The sequence below is a fragment of the Pimephales promelas genome, chromosome 16 (genome assembly GCF_988280905.1).
Source record: "Pimephales promelas chromosome 16, fPimPro1.hap1.1, whole genome shotgun sequence".
In the NCBI taxonomy this organism is placed as follows: domain Eukaryota; kingdom Metazoa; phylum Chordata; class Actinopteri; order Cypriniformes; family Leuciscidae; genus Pimephales; species Pimephales promelas.
In genome coordinates, this window is record NC_142784.1 from 22,934,188 (window position 1) to 22,959,020 (window position 24,833).

A 24,833-nucleotide genomic window follows, 5' to 3' on the forward strand; every position below is an offset into this window, starting at 1 on the left:
TTTAGCTCCAGAAATAATTAAACACCTTTATCAGCTAATCAAGGTCTGCATCACCATAAATTTCCAGGCTGGTCTGTTGTAGCTAAATTTTGCTGGAAGATGGCCTTCAATGAGCAGGATTGGACACCCCTGGCTTAACATAGCCTTAATGTTTTTGTTTTATGGTCATGTCATCTTTTAGCATCCGAAGCAAAGCTAAAGAAACAGATCTCTCGATGTGTTCAACCACTCAAGCCTAAACCAAAAGAAAAGGTAAGCAGATCTTGCAGGCAGATTTTCATTCTTTTTTATGTCATAATTTACTTTATACAAAAACAGCTTTGTCTCTTGTCTTGGGTCTTCCCCCATGAATAGTGGTTGATTTTCTTTGTGATGTTGATAATCCTGAGATTCAGGATTCATAGCACAAATGTGACCCGTGCTGGCTAAAGCAGTCGAAATGTTAATGATAATTTCGAACTACTGGCAAAACTAGTGAAAATTTTTGATTTTGAGGTTTTCACAAAAAGAGTAGTTCAATAAGCCCTCGTGTAGCGATCAAAAGACGTCTCAGACAGCGCGTGGTCCCGATATACACACATATACAGAATTACAGTATTTCAAAAAATATGTATAGATTCACACAAACATTATCTGTTATGTCTTATGTGAACGTTCGGTTAACTGTGGGCCAAATTTGGTGTTATTACATTTACCAGGAATTTTAAGATATGGTTGTTAGGTGATTTTGTTTTGGAACCTTCAGAAATTTTTCTCAATTTACTTTGCTGATTCTATCGACGTCAAACCGTTGAAGCTCAGTCATTTTTTTTTTGTCTGATTCCAACCACTCATACATCATTTGAAGGTATTGGGTGTATTTGCTTAAAAAAAATTTGCTTGTGACTTGTTTTGCCAGCACGGGTCACAAATGATGCCAAGGTCAGGTTAAATTCCCAGGGGATGTAAATTCTGACAAAAGGCACCTTGACTACACTAAGTCACTTTTGGTAAAAGCGTCTTTGCATATGGCCCAATGTAATCTAAATGGCATTGTTTACAGGAGAAACAGATACCCAAACTAGACAGCAGTACTTTAAACTCCCAGAGCACTCCTTCGTCTGGGGGCACCGCCAAGCAGAAAGCGCCCTGCGATGGAGTGCATCGAATCAGAGTTGATTTCAAGGAGGACTATGACATTGAGAATGTGTGGGAGATGGGTGGGCTCAGCATTCTCACCTCTGTGCCAATCACCCCGCCGGTGGTGTGCTTTCTTTGTGCCAGCAGCGGTAATGTAGAGGTGGGCTGTCTTTTGTTTGTTATTCCTGTCTAATGTATTGAAGGCAAAAAATTAATGAGGTTTTTTTTTTATGGTTTGTTTTCTTCAGTTTGTTTTCTGCCAGGTGTGCTGTGAACCCTTCCACCTCTTTTGCTTGGGGGAGACAGAACGCCCCCATGAGGAACAGTGGGAGAACTGGTGTTGTCGTCGATGCCGCTTTTGTCATGTCTGTGGTCGGAAGTATCAGAAAACAAAAGTAAGACTTTCTATTAATTTACATTTGTCTGATATAGATCAGAGATGTTTATAATCCAGACATTTCTCCAGAAATGCATTACAAAAAAGGTCAAATTAAGGGAGACTAAATGGAGACTAATAGAATAATTACTTTGCAAGTAACTCAACGGCAGGTATTTGCGTTTCATATCTTTATCCTAAAGTACAAAATTTAGTATTTCAGAGTCTCTGATCATGGGAATAATGAAGTGCTTCCAATATCAACAGAAGGGATTTTTAAAAGAAGACACTTCTGGAACAGAGAAAGGAAAGTTTTAATACCTCCAGATGTAATGGGGAAAAAAATGAACACACTACTGTAACCACTATGAGACCGATTGATATTATTCTTAAAGAGTTTATTTCACACAATGCTACATTATGACCTTCAGATCTAAAATGTTGTAACATTCTGATGTAATGGTTAAAGATGAATGAAAAAGTTGAATTCTCAAAGCATGAGTCTGCTCGTTTTAACAATGAATGTCCTCATTTGGTATTTTCTAATGAAAAATACCTTCTTATGAAAAGTAAAAAATACATGTCATCTCACTGGAATTATCATTTCCTTTCAATAAATTTAATAACTGACTAAGCATTTTCCAAGTTTGAGTTATTTCTCTCTAAAAGCCCCTAGACACTCCCAAAATCTTCAGAAATGACTAACGCTTAATATTTTGTATTTTTTTCCATCATCTAGCAGCTACTGGAGTGTGACAAGTGCCGAAACAGCTATCACCCTGAGTGCCTGGGACCCAACCACCCTACCAGACCCACCAAAAAGAAAAGAGTCTGGGTACTTGCACACTCTCAATCCTAGATGTCTGTAACATCTGTTATATTTTTTGCTACATTGTCCCATAATTATTTTTCCTTCTGCCACAGATTTGCACCAAGTGTGTGTGCTGCAAGAGTTGTGGAGCCACCAAACCAGGGAAGGCCTGGGATGCCCAGTGGTCACATGATTTCTCTTTGTGTCATGACTGTGCCAAACTCTTAGCTAAAGGTCAGTGCTATAGATCCTGGATTTTTATTGTATGTCTCTAAACTATCACTTAACTATGTAATCAATGTTTTTCTTCTCCCAGGCAACTTCTGCCCACTCTGTAATAAGTGTTATGATGACGATGACTGTGATAGCAAAATGATGAAGTGCAGGAAGTGTGATTGCTGGGTCCATGCCAAATGTGAAAGTTTAACCGGTGAGTTATGTTATTCTCAACATCTCTTATCTGTCTCTTCTCTGGCATTACACCATAACATTCAACTTATAAAAGCTGTTGATTCAGCTTTAACATCACAAGATTAAATTGCATGTTAAAATATAGGCCTATTTAAATGGCTAAAAAATTTCTCACAATATTACTGTTTTTACTGTAGTTTTGGTCAAATAAATGCAGCCTTACGGAGACTTCTTTCAAAAACCTTTAGCAGTCTTATGTATTTAGTTAAGATCTGATCAGGTCTAACATGGCTGTGGTTATTAAAGATAAGGTAGCATTTTAGATTTTGTATGTTTCTGTAATACACCACTATATAGGTTATCTTTCCCTTTATATATTTAGATGATATGTATGAGCTCTTGTCTAACCTGCCTGAGAGTGTGGTCTACACCTGCACAAACTGCACTGAGCCCAATCCCCCTGAGTGGCGGGCCGTCTTAGAGAAGGAAATTCAGAAATCCATGCGGCAAGTTCTCACCTCCCTGCTCAACTCCCGTACATCCACACACTTGCTTCGCTACAGACAGGTGAATTGCCGTATCCAATCCTAAAAGTTCTCACCAGCTGTATTTTCACCACCGAACTTAGCACTATCTTCTTTCTTTGTCTCAGGCGGTCATGAAGCCACCTGAGTTGAACCCAGAGACAGAAGAGAGCCTTCCCTCACGCCGTTCCCCAGAGGGCCCTGACCCCCCTGTGCTGACGGAGGTCTCTTCACCAAATGATTCGCCTCTCGATTTGGAGTCTGTGGAGAAGAAAATGGATTCTGGATGCTATAAATCATTGGTAAGAGTTTATGAATATGTCCTTTTTGAAACGCTTAAAAGCAAAAAGCTTTTATTTTTCTAATCTTCTTTGAAAGATTACCTGCTGCCTTTTGAGCCTTTAATGCAGCAGGGTTCATATACCGGTCAAATACATGTTAAGGTCAGGTGTCAATTTCTGCTCCTCACTTTCAGCTGGAGTTCAGTGATGACATTGTGAAAATCATCCAGACAGCTTTCAATTCAGACGGAGGTCAGCTAGAGAGCAGGAAAGCCAACAGCATGCTCAAATCTTTTTTTATCCTGGTGAGGAAAAGCTGGTGGACACAATTCTGACGATGGAACATCTTGCAGTCCTTCATTATTGTTTCTGATGTCACTATTATTTGTTACAGCAAATGGACCGAATTTTTCCATGGTACAAGGTGAAGGAGTCCAAATTCTGGGAGACGTGCAAAGTCTCTTCTAAGTGAGTCTTTCCCATGCATCTAATGATTTGTTTGATTCCACATTTTGACTTTGAATCATATTTGATTTCTTTGATCAGAAACATTTTTCAGTACGAAAACTATGTTTAGTTTGATGGTGAATAGTGGGACCAGTCAAGCTAGTATATGAGCATTGAATACAACCTCACCTTCGAGTGTCTGTCTATTCTTTGCTCTCTTCTAGAGCAGAAATATCACCTTTCCATAGGGAATGCAGCCTGTATGGTCTAGTTCCATTGTTTGAGGTCAACAGGCAGTGTCACATTTCACATGGGTGCTTTGACAAGTCTTGTGGTTGGCATTTGGTTTGCATGTTTGAATACTTCATTTGTTACCATGAATTATTAAGAGTGCAAAGGTTTTGTGTGTGTCTGTGTGTGTGTGCATGCCTGATTTTGAATAATGTCTTTAAAGAGACAAATGTTTATATTTCATTTTGCAATTATGCTATCTGACTTTAGTCTATTTATTGTGATTAGGCCTTTGCAGCTTTTTCTTTCTTTCTATTGCATACTTTCCTCCTCACTGCCATTGAGCATCTAGGCAATTTAGCATTTAGTTATGACATCGAAACGTTTTAAATGGTACGACTGTATTAACATACGTTTGTTCATATGTTAGGTAATTAAACAGTGTTGTGTAAAAAAGACATGACTAACAAGACAGTGTTGTATCTTTGCAGTAGTGGACTGCTTCCCAATGCTGTTCTGCCCCCTTCTTTGGATCACAACTATGCCCAGTGGCAGGAGAGGGAGGAGATAGCCAGGGCTGAGCAGCCTGTGCTCATGAAAAAGATCATCCCAGCTCCGCATCCTAAAGCCCCAGGAGAACCCAACTCCCTGATGGCCCCCACACCACCACCTCCTCCACCCATGCTTATCCATGGTGAGAAAGTTGCTTTAAACAGCTATAAAAACTACTTGTATGGGACATACTGTTAGGAGACAAATAACTTAATTCTGATTATTTTTCAGTTCAAACAAAGTTTAAGTGTATGTAGATAAGTAACACAGGAATATTTCTTTTGATTTCAGACCACAGCCCTGAAGACAGCCCTGTGATTCCCCCTCCTCCTGGTGTTGGTGACAATAGACAGTGTGCGCTTTGTCTGACTTATGGAGATGAGAACACAAACGTGAGTAATCACCAACCAAAAAGAATTCATTAGCATGTATAAATATGGATTTTTAATTATACTGTATTTTAATTTTGATTTGTAAGACTTCTGACTTCTGGGTCATCTGTTTTCAAGGACTGTGGGAGACTGCTTTATATTGGCCAGAATGAGTGGGCCCATGTGAACTGCGCACTGTGGTCAGCAGAGGTTTTCGAGGATGTTGACGGTGCTCTCAAAAATGTGCACATGGCAGTCAGCCGAGGCAAACAGCTGGTACACAATTAACAAACACGACACATGGCGTAGATTGAGTTGCAATGCCATAATACACCAATTTATTTTTGTTGCCTTCCCCACCCCAAAAAAGATTGCATTGTTTTTTTTGTTTGTTTTTTTAGCAATGTGAGAATTGTCACAAACCCGGAGCTACAGTGAGTTGTTGTCTGACCTCCTGTACAAACAACTACCATTTCATGTGTGCACGTCAGAAGCAGTGTGCTTTTTTAGAGGACAAGAAGGTTTACTGTCAGCATCACAGAGATCTTATAAAGGGCGAGGTAAGGAATCATGCATGCAACAGTAAGCTAGTTATGTTTTTGTATATTTGTTGTGAAGTGTTGAATTTATTATAAAATAATAAACTTTTTTAAAGGCGGTTCCAGAGTCTGGCTTTGAAGTGACTCGGAGGGTCGTTGTAGACTTTGAGGGAATCAGTCTGAGAAAAAAATTTGTTAATGGGCTTGAACCAGATAATATCCACATGATGATAGGTATGCATGTCTTTCCACCGTGTTTGCTATTGATAACTAATAATCAAAGCATTCTACATCAAAATTAAATGTCACTTTTGTTTTGTCCAGGGTCTATGACAATTGACTGTCTTGGTATGCTAACTGAACTGTCAGACTGTGAGAGGAAGCTGTTTCCTGTGGGATACCAGTAAGTCTTTGAAATTACTGTGTTTGAAATTACATTTCAGTAAACAAGATATAAAATGAAATGACCATTTGATCTTATTACACAGATGCTCAAGGGTCTACTGGAGCACTCTAGATGCCCGTAAGCGATGCGTTTATAAATGTAGAATTTTAGTGTGCCGCCCCACTATGACCGAAGCTATCAGTAACAACACAGTAGCTCAAGAGGAGAACCACACTGTTGCTCATAGTCCTCCACCTGTTTCATGTAAGTAATTTAGATTTATTATAGTCCTCATTGAGTCATTTTGTTGGCATTTTAACCGATCATTATTAAACATTACAGCTGAAGTAGATGCTGCTTTGCCTGGACCCACAGATTCCATAAAACCGTCAAATGTGCCTTCCACACCGAAACAAAGGGTTTATTTTAGGAACAGACACCCCAGCTACCCACCATGTAACCGTTCTCCCTCAACCAGACCCCTTCCCTCCCCAGGTATGAGTTACAGTATTTATATGGCTTTATCTCCTTTATTAAAATTTTTTTTTTTAAATGTTGTTCAATATATTTTCTACCCTTTAGATGGTTTTAGTAGTTCAGCCCATGAGATTGTGACTGTTGGGGACCCTCTGCTGAACTCCAGTCTGCGAAGCATCGGATCTCGTCGACACAGCACTTCCTCCATCTCCACTCAACAACCTAGGCAAAAACTTTTCTCCCCTCCACAGGGAGGCACAGTATCCAGTCAGACAGGCAATTCATCTGCCCCTTCCCTGTCATCAACCTCTAAAGAACCTTTACCCAGGGACACAGAGAAAGGAAGAGTACCATCTGGAGAGAGATCTCACAATCGAGAGGCAAATTCAGTGAACAGCGGAGCACAGCGTCGAATTGGTTTTGGTCTCGTTGAAAGAATAGATGGTTGTAGAGAGGCATCCAAAAAGCAGTCTGATGTTGAGAGTTTGAAGTCATCGCAACCAGCTAGCGTAAATCAAGTCTCACCACCTCTCGGAACTGCAGTTTTGACAGGACATCAGAGAGGAAGTGGCAGTTTAAAAACTGAGAAAGGGAAACAAGCCACAAAAGATACTGACCTACCAGCTGGAGACACTTTTATGTCCAGTCATCCACTTGCCACTCTTCCAAAAGACAAAGCTAAACCACTTAAGGAAGGAAATGTGACACCAGTGGCTGCATCAAAAGACTCAGGAAAGACTGGGTCTCTGCAATCGGTTTACAGCAAAACTGGGAGTAGGAAGTCTCATGACTATGCGTCTGGTCCAGCTGCAGCAGCGGCAATGAAGCCTCTCTGGTCGTCTGGTACCAAGGTGGGAGAGGAAGAAATAAAGCGTGGCTTCCAGGCAAGAGCTGCCGTCACTGTTAGTCATGGAACCTCTAGCACCAAAGAAAAGCACTCCAAAGTCAAAATGAATGTGAGCAGGGATGTTTCAAAAGAAAGAAAAGAGACTCCCCAGAATCGAAACCCAGTTCTCAACAGTAACTCTAAAAGCAGTAATGTCAAAACACAAGGTCAGGGTCCACCTCCTCACAACATTAGCAATAAAAACGCTGCATTGAGCAGCAACACAGGATCTGGTACAGTGGAAGTTAATAAATTGGATCAGAAGGAAGTGGAGATACCATTAAAGTCCAAAGAGAGATTTAGCTTAGAGAAAAAGCATAGTTCAGCCATGGATGCTATTCAGCCGAAAGCAGGAGGTGAGAGAGGTATTAGACCACAACAGGTACACCCTAAATCAAGCAAAGAGGTTACACCAGTGGTGAAGAAACAAACTGAGAGGCTGCCTTTATTGTCTCAGAAAATGGATCCCAATGGTACCAAAGCTGTCAACATATCCCCTAACACAAACACTTTCACTTCTGTTACCCCTAGCAACCAGGGCCCCCAAAGAAGGTCCAGAACAGTGGTGTTTTCCCCATCTGCAAGTTCTGAAAGCTCTGAATCAGACAGCCACATCCACCCAGATGATCCCGAGGAGCATCTGTTGGATCACCAGTGTGCTGATGATGGGGAGGACAATAATTTAGAGGACGAAGGCAGCATCGATAAGCACCACGAGGAAGATAGTGATGGTTCAGCAGGTTCAGCAAAACGCAGATACCCAAGGCGGAGTGCTCGTGCTCGATCGAATATGTTTTTTGGGCTAACTCCTTTCTACGGTGTCCGGTCGTATGGTGAAGAAGACATACCCTTCTACAGAAGTGGTGAAATCTCCATGAAGAAGCGAACTGGGAGCAGCAAGCGTTCAGCTGAAGGACAAGTCGATGGGGCAGATGATATGAGCACATCATCTTCAGCAGACAGTGGAGAAGATGAAGAAGGAGGAATTGGTTCAAATAAGGACGCGTATTATTACAACTTCACACGCACCATAATAAACCCCAACTCTGGTCTCCCATCTATTGCAGGTATTGATCAGTGTTTGGGAAGAGGGTCACAGATCCACAGGTTCTTGAGGGACCAGGCAAAGGAGCATGAAGATGACAGTGATGAGGTATCAACAGCTACCAAGAATTTGGAGCTGCAACAAATTGGCCAGCTGGATGGTGTGGACGATGGTTCTGAGAGTGACGTTAGTATAAGCACTAGCAGCACAACCAAAGCTACTACTTCGTCCACACACAAAAGCTCAACAAAAAGGAAGGGTAGAGAAAGCAGGACAGAAAAATCAAGCATTGACTCGGGGAAGGAGGCAGGAAATAACACAAGCGGCAACAGTCGTGAAGGTCGTAAAAATCAGAAGGATAACTGCCTTCCATTAGGAAGTGTGAAAACACAAGGACAAGACCCCCTTGAAACTCAGTTGTCACTCACCACGGATCTCCTCAAGTCTGACTCTGATAACAACAACAGTGATGATTGTGGTAACATCCTGCCTTCTGATATTATGGAGTTTGTGCTCAATACTCCTTCAATGCAGTCATTGGGACAGCAGACAGAAGCTCCTTCTGCTGAACCATTCTCTTTAGATGAGAGTTATGGGGTGGATGTTAACCAAAGAAAGGACATGCTTTTTGAAGATTTCACTCAGCCACTGGCAAGTGCTGAACCTGGCGAGACTGGGGTGAACACCTCCATTGCTGTAGAGGAGTCATATGGTCTTCCTCTTGAGCTGCCCTCAGACCTCTCTGTGTTAACCACCCGAAGTCCCACCGTAAATAATCAAAATCATGGCTCACTGATCTCAGAGACCTCCGACCGTACTATGTTGGCTCTGGCCACAGAGGAATCAGGAGTTGAGAAAAGTGGGAAGAAACGGAGAACAGGGTCCACTGTATCCAACAAAAGCCCTCAGGACAGATGTACTGATTCCCAGGTTCCAGAAGGTCACATGACCCCAGAACACTTCATTCCTGCATGCATCGATGGCGACCACATCACAAGTCCTGGAGTAGAACCTGTGGGAGAGACTGGAAACCTAGATCTGACCAGAACTACTAGCACACCAGGGCTTTCCAGCTCACCCACCTTGCCTCTTCAGAGTCAGAAGTTCATCCCTGCTGCCACTGTTAGCTCAGGTCCCACTCCAATTGCAAGCTCTGCTGTTCAAGCTACCGCCTCTCAATTGAAGCCTGGCACAGAGAAACTGATCTTGGTAAACCAGCATCTGCAGCCACTCTATGTATTGCAAACCCTTCCCAATGGTGTACCCCAAAAGATCCAGATTGCACCATCTGTTAGTGCAACAGGTGTCATGAACACTAGTGCCCCGGTGTTGACAGGACTCAGTGGTAGCATCTCCACCTCTCAGTCCATTTTTACTGCTAGCGGCAAAGGTTTAGTGCCTGTACCTCATCACCCACAAATCCATGCATTCACAGGCACCTCTCATACTGGTTTCCAGCCAGTCATTCCTAGCACCACATCAGGCCTCATCATAGGAGTCACCTCCCATGATCCCCATATTGGTGTGACAGAAGCAGGACATAGGCATGATCATGCCCCTAGTGCTGCTATGGTATCTAGTGCTTCCTCCATCACCCCAGCTCCGACTATGCTCCCCTCTGGACATGGCAAGAAACGCCTTATTTCTCGTCTTCAGAGTCACAAGAGCAAGAAACATGCACGTCCAAAGACTCAACCCACACTTGTTCCTTCTGATGTTGGGCCCAATATTATGATAAACTTGTCACCTTCACAAATTGCTACTGGAATCCCTGCTCAGACAGGCCTGATGGAACTAGGGACTATAACTGCTACTGCCACACCTCATAGAAAAATTCCCAACATCATAAAACGCCCAAAGCAAGGGGTAATGTACTTGGAGCCTACTCTCCTTCCACAGCCCATGCCCATTTCAACCACAACTCAGCCTGGCATATTGGGACATGATTCCTCAACTCACCTGCTCCCATGTACTGTGTCAGGGCTCAACCCAAGTCAGTCTGTTTTGAATGTGGTCTCGGTGCCTTCCAGTGCACCGGGAAACTTTTTAGGAGCAAGCTCTGTATCGCTCAGCGCCCCAGGCCTCATTAGTTCAACTGAGATCACAGGACCTATAGGTAACCTCCTTATCAACCCTCACAACCTGAGCCTTCCAGAGCAACAGATGGTTCTTCATTCAGGAACTCCAATGATGTCTCATCTTACTAATCCTGCCCAGACATCCATTGCAAGTAGCATCTGCGTGTTTCCCCCAAACCAAAGCATTAGCATGTCCGTCAACCAGCAGATGGAGAAAGGAGTCTTGGCAGATAAAACCCTTGACCCAAATGTCAGTTCAGCTGGTCAAGTTGCTCTCGCCCCTAATCTAATCGCTCAAGAACTGAACAAAGGTCATGTCGTTGGCGTCCTCACTCAGAGCTCACGAACCTCTCCCATCTCTCGACCACCACATCAGCAACAATCCTTAAAGTTATCTGCTGGAGCAGCCTCTACAACTGTTGGGAAAGGAAAGCAAAAGGCTAAAAGACCTCGACCAAGCCCAGATAAGAGCAGTGGAAAGAAACATAAAGGACTTCAGTCAGATACACCAACTGTTGACGCATCTGCAATCCAATTATCATGTTTTCCAGGGTAAGAGCCTGAAATTTTATAATGCATCTTGCTTATTGTTGGTAAAAAAAATAAATAAAAAAAGTGCTAACTTTTTTTTCTTTTTGTAGCGACCGGGAACTTTCATCTCCTGAGCCAATGGATACAGGGCAGACAAATGAAACTGGTTCAAAAAAGAGGTAAACAATAATAACAGGGCTTAAAGTATTCTGGCACCATGGGGGACATCATTTTCATTGAGATATCAGTAGCTATAATATATCACATTAGTGATACTAGCCTTCATAAAGGCTCCACTGGCCTTTATTTTAGTTCACTGGCCTCTATAATTCTTTTCACTTTAACCCCTGTAATAAGGATCAATCTTAAATTTTCAATTAGATGCCTGACTTTGCCTGACTTTGCGAAACTCTTTGCATTTTTTCCTTTCACAGTGACTCTGCCACTATGTCAGCTGATTCCTCTGCTCTTAAACATAAAACCATGGACACACATAATGAGAAACCAAAGACTGCAGGTGTGTAAAAAGTCTTTGTCTAGCTCTCTGTTAAATGTTGCAGTGGTTACAGATGTGATATTTTTGTCACATTTTTTTGCAGGACTACCTAGTAAGGGTGATGGCAAAGGATCTAATGCATTCTCTGTGGAAACACCTGATCAAAGGGACAGTGGGAGAGACTCCTCTCTGGACTACAAGCCCAAGAAAGGGCTCATATTTGAAATCTGCAGTGATGATGGATTTCAAATTCGCTGTGAAAGTATTGAGGGTAAGTAAGACCTAGATAATGATGTGTAATGCGAAGTTTAGACCCGATATGGATTTTAATGTTCATCTGTTTGATAATTACAATCAGTCTTCTTTAAAATTAATTTCATGTTTTAAAATCCTTTGTTTCAGAGGCCTGGAAGTCCCTAACAGATAAAGTGCAAGAAGCCCGGTCCAATGCTAGACTCAAGGCACTTTCATTTGATGGTAAAAACATAATAGACCATTTATTGTAAATATTATACATATTTTGATTTTCTGATTGTTAATTTGGCAAGCGCATCTTGTTTTTCAGGAGTGAATGGGTTAAAGATGCTGGGTGTTGTTCACGATGCTGTAGTGTTTTTACTGGAGCAGTTGTATGGAGCTAGGCATTGCCGAAACTACAGGTTCCGCTTCCATAAACCTGAGGAGCCAGAAGATCCTCCTGTCAACCCTCATGGATCTGCCCGTGCTGAGGTGTACCACAGGTATCCCTGAGAATCTTAAGCCTTTGCACAATCGAAAAGGGTAACAAGTAATTCTGCAAAGGACTGTTGTGAATGTTGAGTCTTTTAAACACTAACTGACTTTCATCTGCTTGAATTCATGATTTTAGGCGATCAGTTCTGGACATGTTTAATTTCCTGGCTTCCAAACACCGTCAGCCTCCTGTGTACAACCCCCAGGAGGAAGATGAGGAGGAGATGCAGCAGAAGTCTGCACGGTGAGTCGCCTTACTGACCCTGTTCTAACCTTTGTTCAGTTATGGATTAAAGCATTAAAACACCTGGTGTTTTCACAGACGGGCCACCAGCATGGACTTGCCACTGCCTCTGAGGTTCAAGCACTTGAAGAAAGCATCCAGAGAAGCTGTGGGTGTCTACAGGTATATACACTTTCCATTCAAACTAAAAATTGGTTGAATTGAAAACAAGCATGCATCTGTGTTGCATACTTATTAATCGCTATGTATTGTTTACAGATCAGCCATACACGGCAGAGGTCTGTTCTGCAAGAAGAACATTGACACTGGAGAGATGGTCATTGAGTATTCTGGTGATGTCATTCGCTCTGTCCTCACTGACAACCGGGAGAAGTACTATGATGGCAAGGTAGAAAACTAATACTTATTAGTAATCTATTAGTGCAATGCATTTAAAACGCACAACTGCACAACTTTTTTCTTTCTTTCTGTGTTTCTTCATTTTTCACAGGGCATTGGCTGCTACATGTTTCGTATCGATGACTACGAGGTGGTGGATGCCACCATGCACGGCAGTGCAGCCCGTTTCATTAACCACTCCTGCGAGCCCAACTGCTACTCCCGCGTGGTCAATGTTGACGGTCAGAAGCACATTGTCATTTTTGCCATGCGCAAAATCTATAAAGGAGAGGAGCTCACATACGATTACAAGTTCCCCATTGAAGAACCAGGCAATAAGCTGCCTTGCAACTGCGGGGCAAAGACGTGTCGCAAATTCCTCAATTGAAAGCGAACTCACAAGCTAATACCATCTGTGAAATGCTATCAAGGCTGTGTAATGCCAGGGAAGAGACATTTTTAAATTATTTGTTTTATTTTCTATGAAGCAGGCTCAGGTTATCAGAAGGTTAATGGTATTGTGCCTCTTAAGTTGTTTCGTTTTAAGAAAAGACAATTGAACAGAGTCACAATGGTGAAGATTGCCCTTATGTCCCCTTTATTAATGCCCGATTTAAGAAATCAGTGCCCCCTTATTCTTAACTTTTGTATATGATCTTTTATTTGACCATTTTGTTTTTTCGAGGAAGGATATTGTGAACAGTTTTAAATTTGTAAGTCAAGTCTGGCCTGCCCTTACTTATTGAGTGCGACAAATTACTGAAAAAATGCCGCATAGGTCCATTCAACACCAAAGTGCAATTTTGGAAGGGACAGATTTAATGTTTTTAGATTGACAATACATAATCCTTTTTTAGCCTGACCTGTTTAGACATCTTTCCCTTTTTGAATGTACATTGAAGCCTTTCAGAGCATCCATGGTCATCCTTGACAAGCTGGGCCTGATTCTCTGTCTGAAAGACTGTAAATATTATCTCAGAGGAGAGATGATGAGGGGAAACACTAGGGGGAGCAGTGGTCTCTGGAATAATGGTCATTAGAAAGACAAGATTGTATGTTCTTTTAATCAGTGGTTGATCTATGAAGAGTAGGCCAGCAAGGAGCTTGGGATCTGTAGGGGCTTGCTGGGTTGAGATCCTGGTGGACTGACAGCCAATGGACCAGAGCTATTTCTGAGGTCTGGGGGGAATGACATTCTTTTATTTACTAGACATTTTTATAGTAATTTAGAGAGAAAGTAGCTTAATCATAATGTATTGCAAAAATTTTCTAATTTGCATGATCTAAGGCTTCTTGTGAAACCTTGTAGATTTAATTGGTTTTAGCTCAGTCCAAACGCTATTACCATATCTATTTTTTATTTCCCTCCCTAGGCCCGTAGTTCTGTGTGATTGTTTTTGTTGTTGTTGTTGTTGTTGTTTTATGAGGTAATTTAAAACTTGACTATTTTTGTTCTGTCTTGTCACTGACAGAAATATAATTCGTTAAATACCGTATGTGAATATGTATATTTTTCTATACAAATGACTAAAAAAGCACTCATTGGTAAATGGCACTTAACAATGGTATTTATATTTTTAATAAAACATTATTTATTTTATCAACATTTTTGTAGGAAATAATAGATTTACAACACTAATGCTTTGTCCAGACATTTTTCTAGTGCTGTCTTCTAAAATATTTTTGAGTTGGATTTTATTTTTTTGTAGCCCGAATGTTTCTTTCTATTCCAAAGACTGAAGCAGTTACTGTTCCCACAGAGTGCGGTCCACCAGAGGCTCTCGTTGTGAACCCAAGTCAAGCACGGCCAGTCAAATGTGAGTTTAGGTTTAGTGAGCTTTTCAAAGTGCAGATCGGTTTGATATGACTCTCCTTTCTTAATGCCAGCCTTAAAATTGAATGCAAGAACAGCCCTTCTTCCCCTAAAAGGCCCTCTTTGCATTTTCAAAACTTGGAGAAAATGTCTAAAAATAAAAATGCATGAAATCCTTCTCTAGCATTCTAGCTACTGACAAGTCCCAAAGTTTATTCCATATATTTTGTTATATCAAAATATTTTCTTAGAGATTGGTGTAAAGCAAGGAATTGCCACAGAGGCTATCCCATTTAAACTACTTGTAAAGCACTATATGGAGGAGGAGAGGGCGGAGGGCTCTTGTTTCCTCACGGTCTTGTGCACTGAAGATCAGTCTTCTTCCCAGTCTTCTTCAACACATGTTGCCTTGGCACTGCATGGACGCTCCAGCCAGCCATTCAGTCAATGCACATTATTTGCTCGTATCATCTTTTTTTCTTTTAAATGTAGACGCCACCAACACCTGTCTCAGTCTGTGCTCTTTTCAGGGCTCGAGTTTCGTTTGACCCCTATTTGAATAAGGCCGACACAGATGTGGCTTTGTTATTTTTTAGTGGATGTTCTGTGGATTGTTCTTCCGTTTTTCAGATCAAGAGTTTGGTGCCTTCTCTGTAAATTTCTCTGGTGGTTGAATTCGATTGGACAGTCAGCTGAGGATCTCCAGATTGTGGAGTAATGCTTTAAGCTATTTTAACTAGGGCATAAACAGATTCAACTTGACATTTGACTCTTATTATACATTTCATGTAAAGTTACGATGCTTTTAGGGATCGTTGGGATGTTGTAGCACGAGTATGTGTGTATTGCAGAATGGCTTGGGATCTGTACATGCCTCTAGACGAAGCTGCTGTGTACAACCGTGGCTTCCTTAAAAAGCCACTTTCAAGGCCAGTTTTTTTTTTTTTTGCCTCGTAAGTTTAACTCTAATAAAATTGTTGCTTTTTCCTCGGCCACTGCAGACCCCCTCCTTACAGCCCTCACTGTACCTAGGCTGCAATAATCTTGACTTTCCCAGAATTTCATTTTTGACTAAGGCACTGAAGATCAGAGTTCTGTACGTTGCCTCACATTGAGCATTTGTTGGCTGCTGCCTCATATTTGTATACGTGTTTGTATTTATCAGAATTTGTGTTTTAGCCATCTTTTTCAGGGATTCTTGGGGGTCTTGCCCAACTTTTCCTCTTGCCCTGGCACCCCTGTGGAACAGGGACGTGCTGAACTCTGCAGTTAGGCCGTTTTTGAATGTATTGTAGAATTTTGTTTACTCTTTCTTTGTAATATTTTTCTTTCATTTTCCAACATGAAAGACTGGGAAGATACGGGACAGCTTTTTATTTCATAAAATAGGTGGACCTATACAGCAATGGCAATCTTTGCAGGGTTCTACAGAAACTATTGCTCAGTCTAATGAAATAAGATTTTTATTTTATTAATCTATTTTTTTTGTAATGCAGTTACTAATCCTAAGGGCTTTGTAATAGACTCCTGCACAGACATCAATACAACTTCAGATGCTCCATAAAACCGGTGTGACAGTGACCGGTCAGTGTTTCAGAAGCAGAAGCGCTCTTGTCGTTTTTCCTGGACTTTACTCTTCCACGCCACGCAAGTGGTACCACACCTTGTCCTGTAATTATAATCAACAGTACATATATATATACACAATATACATGAATATATATATATAAAAACTAAACGTGTATGAATAGTAACTTGTATTTCAATATCTACACAATATACGGAATGGACAGACAAACTTAGTTACAGTAGCAAACAGCAGCTTCATAATGGTTAATTGCAATGTTCAGTGTATAATCTGTAATGGTTTTGTGTTACAGATAAACTTTAGAGTAACTATTGTGCATCATTTTAATATCAATATCAAGATCAAGTACCAGTTTTCCTGTGTCTCTGTATGTTCCCTCAATGGAGCATTGCAGGTTTTTTTTTTTTTTTTTTTTTTTTTGAAAAGGACCGGTATTTATATTATGAAACAAGTTAATGTAAAATGTGGTTGTAAACTTTTTAAGCATTGATATTTTGTTTGCTTTTGATGGTGTAGTTGGCTTTATTTTACTCTGTACATTTTCTAACAGTTTGTGGACATTAGGGAAAAAAAAATGTCCTTTCCTAAACCCAGCCATGTCACCTATACCTCTCTCTCCTATTGGATCTTAAGTTGTACTTTTTCTTATGTGATGTTCTGTAATGAGTAATGGTGACCATTCTGTTTATTTATTTCTGCTAGCATCTCTAGATGTACTCTGAGGTAAAGCTCCTTCTGAAAGCAGGTCCCTGTTTTTGGAATTTTAACTTGGTTCACTTTGTACAGAAATAAGTTGCAGACCGTCTGAGGTACTTTAGAGAGTCCGAGAGGTCTTGAGAAGGAGAGATTTGAATTTGTTCCTCTTGGAAAACGCAAGTTTTTCATCGTCTTACCAATACTTCCTTTCCCCGTAGTTTCGAGATATCATGTTGATGTTGATACTGACAGTTTTAAGGTTTTTATTTCTTCTTTTTTTTTTCTCCAAGTTGCCCCATCAGTGTTTTACCTTTTTTCAGAAAAATGAAGGAAAATTTGTTAATCTAAAATATTCAACCACAAACTACTTAAGGATGAATGTATGAGGAAAAAAATTGTACATAACAACTGTAAAAAGGAAAGTTTCTAATCATGTTTATTTTCTATGCACTTTTTTTATTTAAGTGATAGTTTAAATAATAAACATGTCTTGTTTACTCAAACTGGATATCTTATTGTTTAACCATTTCATAATTTTTACTAGTTCCCATGTCTTGCATAAAGACCCATTGGACATCAAGTGACATGGTACACTTTTAAAGGGATACTCGACTTTTTTTTTGTAAATAGGCTCATTTTACCACTCCCCCCGAGTTAAACAGTTGGGTTTTACCGTTTTCGAAGGTATTCAGCTGATTTTCCGATTTTACATGGAGAAAATGTTTTTGATAATGTGCTCTTTAGTTTTTAGGGTTAAAAAGACCAAATTATTATGCTTTAAGAAAAAAAAGTTTTTTAAATGTGGCACTTTATTGAAACCATTCACACCAAGAGATCAGAAAATGGGGTCTAATCCATCCAGCTGTTCATAATGAAGAACCCGGCCCAATGAAACCTTGTAGACAATAAGGAGCCACTAGCAGTCTCTCTGAAGTAGTTTGAAGCATTAGACCTAATGAGAATTACAAGGCTGGATAAGTGTTCTAGACAGGCCTGGATACCCCTAATGGGGAAGCTTTGCCCTCTAAATAAAGCTACAAAAGTAACTAGAACCATGTGTCTGAACAGCCACCCACATCAGCATATCTCCCAGCCTTCATTCATGCCTGCAGATTTTCACTGCTCATTTAAAAAAAAAATTCAAATGCAAAAGGTATGGGTTTTTTCCGTCTCTTGATGTGGCAACAATGAATCCAGAGCATTTGTTTACATAAAATGGTCGTGTCACATAATCATCTATATTGTCTTGAAAATATGCTTTGTGTTTTTAAAGCAAGTATAGTTTAATCTCCCACTTGACCACAGGGCTGTAATCCTTGAACGGTTTATTTCTCGCAAATTCGCCACAATAAACTGGCATCCTTCCTTTGTAAACCACACACTAATTGAATACAAAAGGGTCTCGCCAGACTGTTCGTTGGCGCCCAAGACCCCATCTTTAAGGCTCTACTGTATCGGATAATGTTTATGCTTTTAAAGTTGGACAAGCTACAAACATTTAGTCTCTGTCCCTTGGATGATCCCTCTTTCTCCCTCTCCATCTCCCAGCCTCTCCATTTCTAATTGGCTTCCAATAGCTTCCCATTTCCTCTAAAGGCTAGGAGTGCAGATTTTTTTTTTCCCAGACGCCTTGGACGGCAAAGAAAAGAGGAGTTCCACTGCTCGTTTCTCCTTTGCCTGCTCAAGACCGTCAATCCAGTGGAGCTTCAAAAAACGTAAATGGTGAGTTATTTATTTTTTTTACATAATAGTGAAATAGGTCTTGTCATAATGGCTGCTTTCATGTGTTACGGCAACTGATTTTGGTTTTGATTTTATTGGCAAATATTTTTTTCCCTTGACAGTCTACACTTTAGACACTTTGACGCAGATACAACTATTATTATTTCACTTTGACTACTAATAATGATCTTTACTATGAAATAGCACTGCTGAGTCTTTAAATGGAAAAATGTTCCAGTCTCTTATGTAACTTTTGTTTTTGTAACAACTCATTCCTGATCTCAGTTTGGTCATTTTTATCATGAGAGCCAGTGTAGACCCACTTCAGTTTCAAGATAAAGAACTGATTCATCCCATATTTCACCACAAAGCTCAATTTGTAATGTATTGTAAATGTTGCACTGATATTGTAGGATTGTACCTCAATGTTTAAGTCGATGCATAAAAAAAAAAAAAAAATGTGATGCATATGAGAGCGAGTGATCCATTGTTTGGAAATCAGACCATCCAGTTGACATTGGAATTACAGTATTTGTTCTGCCCTCTTTGGCAGTCATTTCTCTTATGTCCAAACATGACTCACGGATTGAGCTGCGCACAGCATTTAGACCCAAAATACATAAACACAGTCCCGAGTGATAACTGTCCAGATGTCCTAGGACAGATGTTTCTCTTAAATTAAAGATCCCAGTGCTTTAACTGATTCTGCAGAATTTTTGAAGAATGCTTTGGTGGTCTGGTTGTTTCTCAGTGTGAATCATCAGCAGTTTCTCGTATTTCATAAGAAACAGCTGTTTGACAGACAGTAGACTTGAATAGAAACCTGCTGATTTACGCAAAGACATAAAATCTTGGAAATGGTTAGTTCCAGACAGGATTACGAGAGCTGACAAGCCCATGAATACTTCCTGCTGTAGAGACTGTGTGTTGCAGCCTGATTATATTGACTGGCTTCAGCACCTCATCAATGAGAGATGGTAGACAGTAACATTTATTATAGTGATTAGTACATACTGCATTTTTGCTATTCACCAGCTAACTACAAACATCAGGTTTAACCCCTCAGTACTGTAGATGGAAAACAGCTGACAGAGAGTTATTAAAGGGATAGCTCACCCATAAAGGAAAACTGTCATCATTTACTGACCTTCATGTTGCTCCAAACCCATACTCTTTTCAGTATCAATGAAAGTGAAATCGGGACTGGGGCTGTCAGGCTACAAAATGATTTAAAGAAAAAAAAACCCCACCACATAATAGTGATCCAAATGACTTGTCCAGGTTAAAGTACCTTTTTTATTATTCATACTCCCCATTTCCAGTCAATGTAGGCTATAAGATATGAATTCCTAGGCTATATTTCTAAGTCTTCTTTATCTGCTTTTACACTTACACAGTTGAGCTTGTGCTTTAGTAATTATTATGTTCTATAAACTTTCCCTTGGCATGCTCACCCTATTGACCAAGAGGTGAGATAATGCAACACTCTGACTGGTGCTTCACTGCTTTTCACATTATGTGCAGACTTCATACCATTTTCAGTCTGAGTGATGCTGAAATCATCTTGAAACAAGATTATGAGACTAAGTTTTTTCTTCCATTTTGTTCTTTTCTCCACAGAGTGAGCGATGACATCTCTGCAGACATGGCCTCTTACATTGCTGCTTGTTATTGCAGTACATTGGTCTAACTCAGTTGAAGACAACAAGATCCCTAGTTTGTGCACAGGAAGCCCCGGTATCCCAGGGTCCCCTGGGTTGCACGGCAGCCCCGGTCAGCCCGGCAGGGATGGACGAGACGGCCGTGACGCCCAACCAGGAGAGAAAGGAGAAAGAGGAGAGAGCGGAGAACCAGGTACAAAAATACCAACCTCAATGGTGTTTTTCTCACCACCTACACCCATGTGCTGCAGTAATGACACATTTTTGTAGGCCAACTCAAAGAGTAGCATCGCCCTGGTTCCCTCCACAAAAAAACACACGATTTTTGCAGAAAATTAGCTCTGTGACCTTTTTTTATCTTTAAATTTTGATTTAGAATTGTTTGCAATAGCATGATTATATACACAATGAGGCTGTTAAAGCGGATTAGTAAATAGATGAGTTAACCTGTTTGCTGTGATGACGTCAATGTCCCCAATAACCTCTGTAGTCCAAAATGGCCACTCGTCAACAACCGTAAAAAGACGCGTAAAAGCTATAAGAAAAACACAAGGGGGTATTACTGATGTGTTTTATGTTGTAGAATAAAGCATAAAAATATCTTGAGCTTTTTTTTATCTACAGACCTTATTTCAGGCATTTAACCAAAAACCCATTTAAAAAAAAAAAAACAGAAGTGCTAAAATGCAAACTCATTTCCTTATTTTGGCCTACAAAAATACCTGCAGAACTCTATTGAATGTCAATAGTAAAACTTAAAAATCCCATGATGCTTATGACAGGTCAGCCAGGCGCGAGGGGCTTCACGGGAGACCGAGGGGATCCAGGGGAAAAGGGTGAGCGAGGAACCCCGGGCGAGTGTGCGGTGGCCCCCAAATCAGCTTTTAGTGCCAAACTGTCTGAGGCCCGCACGACTCCATTGGTGGCGGGGGATGCGGTTCGCTTCGACAAAGTGGTTCTGAACGAGCAGGGCGATTACAATCCCGAGACCGGAAGATTCACGTGCAGAGTGCCGGGCGTTTACTACATCGCCGTTCATGCCACAGTCTACCGCTCCAGCTTGCAGTTTGACCTCATAAAGAACGGAAACACCGTGGCCTCCTACTTTCAGATCTTCGGGAACTGGTCCAAACCAGCCTCGCTGTCTGGAGGAACATTAGTGCACTTGATTCCAGGAGATCAGGTGTGGGTGCAGATGGCCCTGGGCGAGTACAATGGCTTTTACTCCAGCCCAAAGACAGACAGCACTTTCACTGGTTTCCTAGTGTACTCCGACTGGAAAAACTCTGCTGTTTTTGCATAGATTTAATAGAAGCAATAAATAACTAACTTGTTTGTCACATGCCAATTTCATAAAAGTGGAAAAGCACTGTCACGGATCAGACAAAGGCCTTTGATTGGCCTTCATTTGTAATCATTTCAATATAATCAGATATGATCAGCACTGCACAGAATATTCAGTTATAAGCACATTTAGTCATACAGAATAAAACGACTGGTGGGTTGCCATGCAAAGTAGGAAATTCACAAATGAACCATATTACTTCATTGGAAACATGGAATCAAATTTTTTAAAGAAAACCGTCTACTGTTTTCTCACAAAATGTTTATTCTGGTGGCAGTCTATATTTTGTGAAAAAGCACAATAAATACTTTTCCAACACTTCTCTGGTATATGACTTCAATGAAATATGACACCCATAATTACCCAATTTGTCAGTAAATGGTACAAGGAAAAGCCATTTCTACTGCCGGGAAACGGAGAGCCGCGGTTTCATGTTTCAGGGTGCATTTAAAGCAATAGAGCGCCTTTATTGGGAAATGCTGTAATTATTTATTCACTCTTTATGACTGTCCCTTTTGTGAAACGCAAATGGAGAATTTTTGAGGACCGTACAGGTTACTCTTTTTCATTATAATTACAATGTAATAATGGAGGATGCAAAGGCATCATAAAATTATCTACTACTTTACATCGTATTCAAGAACAAATCATTTTTAACTAAATCACATGATTTATTGAAATTATCCGGCCCCAAGAATGATTTGTTGAAACTCCAGTCTCCATTCTTGTGAAATTTCCTATTATCTTTTATGGAGTCGTAAAATGTTATACCGTATCTCTAGTGTTTGAGTATATTACACCATAGGTGAAGACGCATTTACCTTTGTACCTTAACATTCCACAAGCAAAATGCAGTCATCACAATACGAATCTGTGCAATTTTCAAAACAAATTTTGATGAGGGGCCTCTGCCCCAGTAAACGCCCCTGGATTTAAGTTGGTTAAACTTTGAACACTAATTCTGACGTGTCTAATCTAATTTACTAGTTTTGACCAATACAAAGCTGCTTAGGTTGGAAGTGATTCTAAGTAAAGGTGCGATCACATTTACTGTTGTATGGCAAATTTAGTCATTTCAATAGGAATCCACATGATTTGTAATTTGTGCAAACGAATTCCCCATGCAACAATTTCCAGCTGATTGTGTGGATTTATACAAACTGTAAAAGGCCAAAATCCATGATTTGTGTTTGGTATTGCCTCACTGTGCTGAGTCACAGACATTATGTAATCAAGCCTCATCATTTTACAGACAAAGCTTTAACTTTGCATTTGCAAAACACAGACAAGACCATTGTCTAAACATATAGCTAGCTTTCTCTCCTTTGTCTATTTCTTTCTTTCTCTAATTCTTCTCTCCTGCTTTTCTGAATGTTTTGTTTTAAGATAAGTACTAGTTCCAATTTTCCCCAGGCTGCTGGCAGAGTCTTACACAGAATGTTTGTGCAGTAACATTGAGAAGAATGAGAGGTACATTTGTATCCTCCCTTTGTGCAGTTAATTTCCATTAGGTCATGGCCTGCCCCTTCACTGCTGTTAGCAGAGCACTGCAACCATACAGCAACAAGCTCAGAAGGGTGTCTGAATCAAACTCCCAAATACTTTTATCATATCACAACACTAGGCCTATATCATTTACGACTGATGCTGTCGTAAACTATATATATATATATATATATATATATATATATATATATATATATATATATCATGTTATTTATAGAAACTACCATGGCAGCCTACATGTCCAAAACACGTAAAATAACAACTGTTTTCAGGTTAAAGTTAACTTACTGTAATTCTTTGTTTTTGGTTTCCAAACAACATCATAAAATCTCCATTATTAAATAATCTGTACAGGTCTGTTGCTTTCATCTCATCATTTTTTAATTTTTTTGTTAATATCAGCACGGGCGTCGTTTCATTATCCTTCCAGATAGTCTGCCTCGATCGCTCTAGAACTTTTTTTTTTTTTTGCAGGTGTCGTCGCTGTTGTTGGATACATAGACAATAAGGATAGTGTCTTATTTTTCGTAATATTTACTTAAGATGTACTATTTGGCTTCTCGGAGAACAGCGACACTGTCCGTTAAATTTCCATTCATTCATATTTTTGTTGTGTACTTCGGTCTAAGAACAGCAGGGGGCGTCCATTCATCATCATAGCCAGACTAATGTAGCAACTATTAGGCTAGCATTCAAAAACAAGAATTAGCAAAGAATGGTCTAGGACAAAAGTGATAGTAACAAAAAAACAAAACAAAAAAACGTGTTTTCACAAGTTACTTTCCATTAATTCAATAGTTGCCCTTTTTAGACAAATCCTTGTGGAATTTCATTATGTATAATGAAGGATAGATGTAATGGAAGTCCCCTGTGCAGTGGAAGTCTCTGTGTGGGTGTGAGGAACTGGTGTTTTTCCCAGTTTCCTTCCTCAGAGACAGAAACGTTCCCATTGACCCAGAGGCAGGACTTCTTGCTTGTCAAATAAACTCAAGCATGTCCACATTTGTTCAGTGGACCCAGGGCCAGACACTGAATTATACACTGTGAATTGGATGACCTACTGAACTGAGTCTATTCTAGCTGTCCTAGACTTGGTTGATATACAAGAAGTGCTCTAATTAATTTGTCATAGAGGAAGTCGAGTCAGAGTGTAGACCATTACAGAGAGAAAATATAAACTTGTAGCTGGACTCAAATTGATAAATCAATCAACAAACTAGTAAATCCTCTTTTATCTGTATAAATAGGAAGTTAACACTGTGTTAAATGCATTATGGTGCCTCTCTTCCTAAGCTTTTGGTTATTTTTAAAGCACTGTTCTCAAGTATGCAGTTACAGATAACAGACATGAAATGAGTATCCGAATGCAAGTACTAAGGGAATTGCTTGAATGCTGTATAGAAGTGAACAACAATGTGTGATTCACAACATTTCCTCTCGCAAAAAAAGCTGGAATGTGGAGCTGTCCAGTGCTGAATGTGTTTCCTTTTATAAGTATTGCATTTCACACACCTTTTATTAAATTAACCATATTAAAGCTGGAAAAAGTGGTTAACAAATGTAAAATTCCAGACCTGAGATGAGACTT

The 24,833-nt window shown here is 40.2% G+C and overlaps 2 protein-coding genes across 3 annotated transcripts in view; both read left to right on the forward strand.

Moving 5' to 3' along the window:
- Nucleotides 1-17,514, forward strand: part of kmt2a (lysine (K)-specific methyltransferase 2A) — a 32,819-nt gene extending 15,305 nt beyond the window's left edge. The window contains exons 8-35 of one of the 2 annotated variants that reach the window (XM_039670515.2): nucleotides 182-252; nucleotides 1,043-1,279; nucleotides 1,368-1,514; nucleotides 2,235-2,330; nucleotides 2,420-2,540; nucleotides 2,623-2,736; nucleotides 3,100-3,284; nucleotides 3,370-3,543; nucleotides 3,717-3,827; nucleotides 3,917-3,990; nucleotides 4,692-4,894; nucleotides 5,044-5,144; nucleotides 5,262-5,399; nucleotides 5,525-5,683; nucleotides 5,779-5,896; nucleotides 5,987-6,065; nucleotides 6,151-6,311; nucleotides 6,423-6,542; nucleotides 6,630-11,085; nucleotides 11,175-11,243; nucleotides 11,499-11,581; nucleotides 11,664-11,831; nucleotides 11,963-12,037; nucleotides 12,126-12,300; nucleotides 12,429-12,536; nucleotides 12,615-12,698; nucleotides 12,795-12,924; nucleotides 13,027-17,514. In XM_039670515.2, coding sequence (XP_039526449.2) covers nucleotides 182-252; nucleotides 1,043-1,279; nucleotides 1,368-1,514; nucleotides 2,235-2,330; nucleotides 2,420-2,540; nucleotides 2,623-2,736; nucleotides 3,100-3,284; nucleotides 3,370-3,543; nucleotides 3,717-3,827; nucleotides 3,917-3,990; nucleotides 4,692-4,894; nucleotides 5,044-5,144; nucleotides 5,262-5,399; nucleotides 5,525-5,683; nucleotides 5,779-5,896; nucleotides 5,987-6,065; nucleotides 6,151-6,311; nucleotides 6,423-6,542; nucleotides 6,630-11,085; nucleotides 11,175-11,243; nucleotides 11,499-11,581; nucleotides 11,664-11,831; nucleotides 11,963-12,037; nucleotides 12,126-12,300; nucleotides 12,429-12,536; nucleotides 12,615-12,698; nucleotides 12,795-12,924; nucleotides 13,027-13,302 — 8,033 coding nt within the window. In that variant the 3' untranslated portion in view covers nucleotides 13,303-17,514. Of the gene's footprint in view, nucleotides 1-181; nucleotides 253-1,042; nucleotides 1,280-1,367; nucleotides 1,515-2,234; nucleotides 2,331-2,419; nucleotides 2,541-2,622; nucleotides 2,737-3,099; nucleotides 3,285-3,369; nucleotides 3,544-3,716; nucleotides 3,828-3,916; nucleotides 3,991-4,691; nucleotides 4,895-5,043; nucleotides 5,145-5,261; nucleotides 5,400-5,524; nucleotides 5,684-5,778; nucleotides 5,897-5,986; nucleotides 6,066-6,150; nucleotides 6,312-6,389; nucleotides 6,543-6,629; nucleotides 11,086-11,174; nucleotides 11,244-11,498; nucleotides 11,582-11,663; nucleotides 11,832-11,962; nucleotides 12,038-12,125; nucleotides 12,301-12,428; nucleotides 12,537-12,614; nucleotides 12,699-12,794; nucleotides 12,925-13,026 lie in introns of both variants that reach the window. The other variant, XM_039670514.2, reaches the window with a different exon arrangement.
- A 1,068-nt stretch (nucleotides 17,515-18,582) lies between these two features.
- On the forward strand, nucleotides 18,583-22,060 carry c1qtnf5 (C1q and TNF related 5). The gene is made up of 3 exons (XM_039670413.2): nucleotides 18,583-18,733; nucleotides 20,354-20,587; nucleotides 21,177-22,060. Exons 2-3 carry the CDS (start codon nucleotides 20,362-20,364, stop codon nucleotides 21,695-21,697), a joined length of 747 nt encoding a protein of 248 aa, XP_039526347.1. The 5' UTR covers nucleotides 18,583-18,733; nucleotides 20,354-20,361; the 3' UTR covers nucleotides 21,698-22,060.
- Nucleotides 22,061-24,833: the final 2,773 nt, after the last annotated feature.